The sequence below is a fragment of the Microcaecilia unicolor genome, chromosome 2 (assembly GCF_901765095.1).
Source record: "Microcaecilia unicolor chromosome 2, aMicUni1.1, whole genome shotgun sequence".
Classification (NCBI taxonomy): domain Eukaryota; kingdom Metazoa; phylum Chordata; class Amphibia; order Gymnophiona; family Siphonopidae; genus Microcaecilia; species Microcaecilia unicolor.
The window spans coordinates 353400826-353408970 of NC_044032.1; the positions used below are offsets into that span (position 1 = coordinate 353400826).

Sequence of the window (8145 nt, forward strand, 5' to 3'; positions counted from 1 at the left end):
ATGTGTTTGAAAGTGTGTGTGTCTGTTTCTGTGTATGTGTGAGTGTTTCAAGGAGGGGTTGCATTTCCCTTTCACTTCTGTGCGCCTCCTCGTCCCCCTCCCCTCACCACCCCACTCAGCAGCCCACCCTCCCCCTTGCCCCCCTCCTTCCTCTGTGTTCTGTGCTGGCAGTGCATGCAGCAGCATTCAGGCATTGATTGTCTGCTGTGCTGCAGCTGCTGTCTCCTGTTTCTGTCCCCATAGCAGCAAGAGGAAGTTGTGAACTGACAGGCAAGGGCTGAAGGCAGCGTGTGGGTTTTTTTTTCTTTGTTTTGCTGATAAGCGGCGATCCTGGAGGGGGGAGGGTAGAGATGGGAAGCGGCGACCTCGGGGGTGGGTTTGAGAGGGGAAGCAGGGAACGCGGGGGGGGGGGTGGAATTTGAAAGAGGCGACCTTGGGGGGGGGTGCAGAGGGGAAGCAGTGACCTCGCAGGCGGAGGGAGGGGGGAAGCATGGAAGTGGGGAGGGGCATGGAGAATGGAAAAGGCGACCTGGGGGGGGTGGAGAGGAGAAGCGTCGATCTTGTGGGTGGCTGTAGAGGGGAAGCGGCGACGTCGGCAGCGGCGGGTGGAGAGGGGACGGTGCGTCCTTGGGTGGGGGGGTGGAGAGAGGAGGTGGCGTGTCACCTTACTGCTCCGTTGCCGTCCTGTTTCGTTCTTTCATCGTTGTAGCTCCGCCATCGACGTAATCGTTGCTCCGTGGACGTAATGACGTTGGACGTGAGGGCGTGACTGACAGAGATGGACAGATGCTCAGGCGAGAGGCTTCACCACCACGAACACCAAGAACCCTTCACGGAAGTCGAAGGAGCTGGAGTGGCTTCATTAGAACGTTGGGGTCGCGAATTATGTCCGGAAGGGGCGTGGCTGAGGGCGAGTGTATGAGTGAGAGTGAGTGGTACTGACAGGCTACAACACTACAGGGCTTCATTGTTTCCCTGCCACGCTGTGAGCTTCAGAATTGGAGGTGAGTTTTATTATAATAGATGTTTTCTAATTTTTAATATTGTACATGATTTATTTGGGTATAATTTATGATTTAATATGTTTGTTTATTCTAGCCCTTGACGCAGCCCTTTGTTGGGCGAAACACAGCCTGTGTCGGGCATTTGTCTTGTGGGCATTTTTGTCTTGTATACGGTATCTTGAATAAAATACTTTTTGATGTTATATTGATCTGCTGGCTCATTCTCCTAGTTTAAACTGCCTGCCTGTGGGGTCCAGATCTTTCCCTCCTTCCTCTCGGCATAGAACAAAGTTTGTCCTTCTTTCCCCCAGTCCAGAGCAGAGCAGGGCAGGGCAGTTCACACCTACCAGATCAGCAGCCCCGAACTCTCCAAACACCGCTATCCATTCACCCCTGCTACTAAACTAAAACAGAGAAAACTAAGAACTCAACTCCCATTTCCTACCAGGATGGCAGGACACCTAAAGGAGAAACAGGAAGAAAGCATTCCCTAATTGCTGTGTGCTTCCTCCCCCCCCCCCCCCCCCCCCCCCCCCGTACCTGTTCCCAGCTTCCTGAGTGCCATTCCGTCCCCGCTACAGGTAGGTAGGTGAGGAGCTTTTCTTGCCTGCTGGGTGTCGACCCTGCTACTGGCAGGGAGACCGGGGCGGTTCTTATTTGAGCTGGCCCTGCTTATGGTGTTGCCTAATGTTTTCAGCTGCTTCTACCTGGAAGAGGAGTTCTCTTCCTGAAACCTGCTCCGCATGCACTGAGCTGCTGGGTGGGAATGAGCACCAGCTAAAACACTGATTTTGTCTCTTTTTCTTAGTTTTTTTCTTTCTGCATTTCGAGAGTAGGAGCCAGATTATCCCTTCCTGGACACTGTAAAGGAATTTCCTCAAGCATGGAGCTGGAACCTATGATGATGTGTGAGGGTTAAATCCCATTCTGCCGAGATTGGGTGGTGGAGCCGGTGGTGGGAGGCGGGGCTAGTGCTGGGCAGACTTCTACGGTCTGTGCCCTGAAAATGACAGATACAAATCAAGGTAAGGTATACACAAAAAGTAGCACATATGAATTTATCTTGTTGGGCAGACTGGATGGACCATGCAGGTCTTTTTCTGCCGTCATCTACTATGTTACTATGTAAAGGGTTAAAAAAAATAAAAAGTTAAATGTGGCCCCTTTCAGGGGCTTACCTGGCCTCCGGGGTGGTCCTGGTGGTCATCTGGCCATTCTGGGGCTGCTCCGGGGTCCATTGGATCTCTGGGGCTCTTTTTGCTGTGCCCCATCTTTTTTGGGGGACCCCTTCCAGGTCCGATAGTCTTCGGGCCGTTTTTGGCCCATCCGGGTCATTTTTCCATTGGTGGCCAGTGTTTCCCAGCTGGCCCGGGCTTGCTCCGTCGTTTTTGGGTCCCGTTTCGGGACCAAAGCAAGTCCAGAGGCTGAAGAGGGCTGCAGCAGTTTAAATTGCGGCAGGTGCAAGTGGTGCGCTGCGAAGCTGAAGCAGGACAGGAAGGAAAGCGGCCGGCTCCGGGCCTGGTCCGTGCGGATCTGGCGCATGCGCGGATTAGGCCCAGGAGCTCCGGTAGGCCGCAAAGTGAAGCCAGGGCCTCGATTTTTGAGGTTCCACGGTGGACTTCCACGGCCTACCATGCTGAAAATGTCAGTGGCGCCAGGGATCTACCGGGACTCCAAAGATGTAAATGGACCCCAGGGTGGATGTCCAGGGGATAAGGTAAGAGGTCCTTGGGCCTTACATTAACTTAATTTAGCTTTATTTTTGAGCTTTTTGTAATGTTATTTTTTGGACCTTCCCTGTATACTTTAAAATTTTTATTTTTATGGTCGGGGGTCCATTGGGTCCCTTAAGGTGGGCTAGACCCTTAAAAAATTTTAATATGTATTATTAGTAGTTTTTTGGGGGAATTTTGGGTGTGGAGTGCCTTGCGCTTCACTGGTTGCATATTTTTGAATTCCGACAACGGCGTATGTGAGCGCATATTTTGTTTAACAGGTGTGGAAATTTTGGTTAAGTTTCGTTGAACTTTAATGGTGGTTTTGAGTCAAAATAGTATAATAGTGTAGAGCCCGAGGGAGGAGGAGGACGGGGTGCATGGCGGGTCATGTGGCTCCTCTGCCTGCTGCTCGGTTCTGTGGAGAGTCAGCTATTGCCTGGGAACAACTTCACCACCGAGTGCAACATTCCTGGGAATTTCCTGTGCAATAAGGGTAATTGCATCCCCAGATCGTGGCAGTGTGATGGGCTCCCGGACTGTTTCGATGGCAGTAATGAAAAGGAGTGTTCTAAAACCAAATCAAAATGTGGGCCCACATTCTTCCCCTGTGCGAGCGGCATTCATTGCATCAATGGACGCTTCCAGTGCAATGGATTCAAGGACTGTCCGGATGGCAGCAACGAGGAAAACTGCACCAAACCCCTGCTCTGCTCCACAGCTCGCTTCCAGTGTAAAAATGGGCTTTGTATCGACAAGAGCTTTGTGTGCGATGGCCACAACAACTGCCAGGATAACAGTGATGAGGATGGCTGTGAGAGCATGCCAGAGGCCGGCAGTGGGCAGGATTATGTTACCTCTGAAAGCCAGCTGCTGTATTATCCCAGCATCACCTACGCCATTATCGGGAGCTCAGTCATCTTCGTGCTGGTGGTGGCACTACTGGCCCTGGTTCTGCACCATCTGTGGAAACGCAGTAACCTGATGATTCTCCCTGTGCATCGGCTGCAACACTCAGTCCTCTTGTCTCGACTGGTGGCCCTTGACCATCCACACCACTGCAGCGTCACCTACAATGTCAGCAATGGAATTCAGTATGTGTCTAACCATCAGCCACAGGGCCCAGACTCCCCACCCTCATAGTCCGAAGCAGTGCTGGACGAAAGCAGGTGTTTCTTTGCTGTAAAGCTGTAACAGAGAACACCAACAAAACGGAATGAAAGGTCAAAACACAAACACACTGACATATACAAACCACCCTACCAATGGAAGAACACCCACACCTGGACCACACCAAAAAAATGGAACGAAAGGCCAAAACACACGCAAATGCACCAGGGACCGACAACTTACGAAAATTCACACCTCTCCAAATACAGAAGCACCATCCCACAACATTCACATGGGCTACATTAACGCCAGATCTGTAGTAAACAAAACAACAACAATAACAGACTGGATCACATCAGATAACCTGGATCCATGATCAGAAAGATCCCATAATCCTTGAACTATGCCCTCCAGGATATAAAATCATTCATTGGATCAGAAAGGAAAAGAGAGGCGGAGGAAACAAGCTGGAAAGAGACATTTTGAACCGAGTCCAGAAGATTGAGTCCAGAAGATAAACTTCGGGCCCCCAAGCAAGCAAGCTTTGAAGAAATGGACGCAGATAAGTGACTATAACATCATCTGCACACCTAATAAAAACTATACCTATGATCAGAACTCTGATAGTATTGAAAGAATAAGTATGTACTTACCTGAACTGGTTAAAGATCTTGGAAGTTAATTACCTGAAAGCTATAAGAGTAACCACAAAGAATCAATTCTTTTGAAAAAGGAGAAAAAGAATAATTAAAACTTGACAACTTAAAAAAGGTTAAATGTTTAGAAAATAGACACTTATCTGATTTACATCTGTGTTTCTGAGTAAGTGGTGTTGAAGGGTCAGATTGTCTTGAAGAGAGAATTGTTTGGTTGTGTTAGTTTAAAAAAAGAAAACTTGACTTGTTATTAGAAAGCATTCTATTTCTAGTTCATTGAACTTCAACTATAGCACTTTTCACTGCATTTTATATAGTTATTGAATTGATTGGTGCAATAAAGCTATTTACTGAAACTTTGTGCTTTGCATATTAATTGAAGCTGTAAAGGGTTCAGGGAAAATTATTCACCACATTAAACATTTTTTTTCTGTGTCACCCCTCAGTAGTTGGATAAGCAGGGAACCAACCGTGACTTTAAAAATTATTTTCATAGTAATTACATCTTACTGCCACTGGGGGCGCTACACAGAAATGGCATCACGGGACAGGATTTCTCACCTAGTCCACCACCCTTAGCGAGAAACCTACCTGCAATGGGTTTACTGTAGACAGGGGAGCTTTTCCTACATTTGTTATCCCTGGGTGATGTCCTGTCTTTTTCTGAAGTCAGAGGTGGTTCCAGATTCAAGATGTTAGAAGAACAAGATATAACTTGGGAATCCTGTTTAAATAGGATTAACCGAATGATGGAAAGACAAGAGGAGGAAGCACTGAGAATCCAACAAAAGAAATTTTGGAAAACTGAGGATAGAAGTTGGAATGGAAGCTGGGATTGAAAATAAGAGAACATGGAAGTCGGAGAACGGAAAATACAGAAAACCGTCTTGGAATCAGTACAGAAAGAGACAAAGATTTTATGAAGAGTATGAAAATAACCAGATGAGATCTTATTGGAGACCTCAGCAGAGAAAGAGAATTCCTGTTTGCGCCCATTGTGGACAGTATGGGCATATTAGCCGATATTGTGAAACCGAGCTGGAAATGCAGGAAGACTTAAGTTTTGAAAATGCTGAGAGGTCCTTGAGTCTAGCAAGGCTCAGTCAAAGAAGCTTAAGCCCGGAAAAAGAGAGAGAAAGAAGCCCAAATCCTGGAGGGTATTATTACGTTTTGTACCCAGTACATACCGTAGAAGAAAGCAAAGAACAGTACAAATGTAACCTGGTGGGTTATATTTATTTTTTTTATTTTTTCCTGGGTTCCCAGAGATTGTTAGTGGTTAGTGCTGTGACTCCAGAAGCAGTTCTGGACTTCCTGCATGGAGCTGTGCTGTCTGCGGCTTGCCCCAATGCTCTGAGTGTTGGATAAAAGTCTGTAAATGTATTTAAATGTGTTTTTAAACATATAAAAAAATACACTGTATGTATAGTTTGATGGCACCAATGATTGTGGGATGTTTTGATATGATTGTATAGAAATTTTATGGGGTTTTGTCTAAAAGTATAGCTTTTCTATTATTTCCTATGGAAAGTTATTTTCCAAAATGGAGATTGTGAAAAAATGTTAATTAGTGTCCATGAGGCAAACACCCTGTGTTCTGACACCTTATTGGCCAGCAGAGGTCAGCTGGTGATTCAGAGACCCAGTGTCCCTTGGCAACAGCTTGCCAGGAAGTGGAGGAGGGGCTGAAGACACTGAAGTGTAAAGATGTGTTAGGGAGAGCTCAGAGTGCATGACAGGATTTCTAGGCAGAAAAGTGTGTGAAAGTAAGTTTTTCTGTGAGCTTTAAATTCCTGAATACAGGTGAAGAGAGTTGAAGGTGAAAAATGTTGGATTTGAGCAGAGAAAGAAAGTTGTGCTGGACCAAATTTGACTTGATTTCAGTAGATGAACTCACACACTGGCTCAGAAAATATGCCAAATCTCAATGCAAACTTTACATTTGCCCTACCAGCCTAATAAGAGCCGCACCCAAACAATTCAAAAAAGACCTCACAAACCAAGTAAACCATAGACTCCTAAATGGTCTTTTTCCCCACAGAAAAAGGAAATATCCTACTCACTCCGCTGCCAAAAGACGCTAAGAAAAACACAATGGACCAAACCAACTACTGACAAGTTGCTTCTATCCCGCTCATAACAAAATTGATAGAAGGCATAGTGACGAAACAACTCACGGAATACCTAACCAAACACTCTATTCTACATGAGTCTCAATCAGGATTTCGATCAAATCATAGCACTGAAACTGTACTAGTGTCTGCAATGAATTCATTCAAAAAAACAATTGCAACCGGCAAGAACATACTCATACTACAATTTGATATGTCCAGTGCTTTCGACATGGTGGATCATGGAATATTACTACACCTATTACTTTTTGTACCCAGTACAAACTGTAGAAGAAAGCAAAGAACAGTACAAATGTAACCTGGTGGGTTATATTTATTTTTTTATTTTTACCTGGGTTCCCAGAGATTGTTAGTGGTCAGTGCTGTGACTCCAGAAGCAGTTCTGGACTTCCTGCATGGAGCTGTGCTGTCTGCGGCTTGCCCCAATGCTCAGGGAAGATAGGGTTTCTGGATAGTGAGGTTGAACAACAGACCGTGGTAGGCCAGGTGCCCTTAAATACAACTAAAGATCAGACAAAAGATGGCAAATCAATAGTGTCAGGTACTAAGCATCATGCAAATAGGAACAACAAACATATTCTGAAATGTCTATATGCAAATGCTAGGAGTCTAAGAAATAAGATGGGAGAGTTGGAATATATTGCACTAAATGAAAAATTGGATATAATAGGCATTACTGAGACCTGGTGGAAGGAGGATAACCAGTGGGACACTGTCATATCGGGGTATAAAGTATATCGTAGTGATAGGGTGGACCGGACTGGTGGAGGGGTAGCATTGTATATTAATGAGAGCCTTGACTCAGATAGATTACAAAGTCAGCAGGACACAAATCACACCTTTGAATCATTGTGGGTTGAAATTCCAGGTATAAAAGGCAAAAAAACGGTGATAGGAGTGTACTACCGTCCGCCTCGCCAGGATGAGCAGGTAGACGTAGAAATGATAAAAGAAATCAGAGATGCAAACAAAATGGGCAATGTGATAATAATGGGTGACTTCAATTATCCAAATATAGACTGGGTAATTGTAACATCGGGACACACTACAGAGGTACAATTCCTTGATGAAATCAAGGACAGCTTTATGGAGCAGCTGGTGCAGGAGCCGACGAGAGAAGGAAAAATTCTAGACTTTGTCCTTAGTGGAGCGCATGATCTGGTGAGGGACGTTATGGTACTGGGGCCGCTTGATAACAGTGATCATAATATGATTAGTTTTGATATCGACCTTGAAGTAACTGTACACAGAAAGTCAAATACGTTAGCGTTTAACTTTAACAAAAGGAGACTATGATAAAATGAGAAGAACGGTAAAAAAAAAAACTTAGGGGGGCAACTGAGAGAGTAAAAACTGTACAGCAGGCGTGGACGCTGTTCAAAAATACCATCCTGGAGGCCCAGGCCATACATATTTCGCGAATTAGAAAAGAAAGACGGAAGTCCAAAAGACAGCCGGCCTGGTTAAAAAGTGAGGTGAAGGAAGCTATAAGGGCTAAAAGAAACGCCTTCAGAAAATGGAAGAAGGA

The 8145-nt window shown here is 45.6% G+C and overlaps 1 protein-coding gene across 1 annotated transcript; it reads left to right on the forward strand.

The window, feature by feature from the left end:
• Positions 1-3108: 3108 nt before the first annotated feature.
• LOC115462468 (low-density lipoprotein receptor class A domain-containing protein 3-like) lies at positions 3109-3879 on the forward strand. Its single transcript, XM_030192465.1, has one exon. The coding sequence runs from the start codon at positions 3110-3112 to the stop codon at positions 3860-3862; it is 753 nt and encodes a 250-aa protein (XP_030048325.1). The 5' UTR covers position 3109; the 3' UTR covers positions 3863-3879.
• Positions 3880-8145: the final 4266 nt, after the last annotated feature.

Excerpts from the sequence above, each read along its gene's own strand:
- LOC115462468 (XM_030192465.1), top strand. The coding sequence starts at position 3,110 with ATGTGGCTCCTCTGCCTGCTGCTCGGTTCTGTGGAGAGTCAGCTATTG.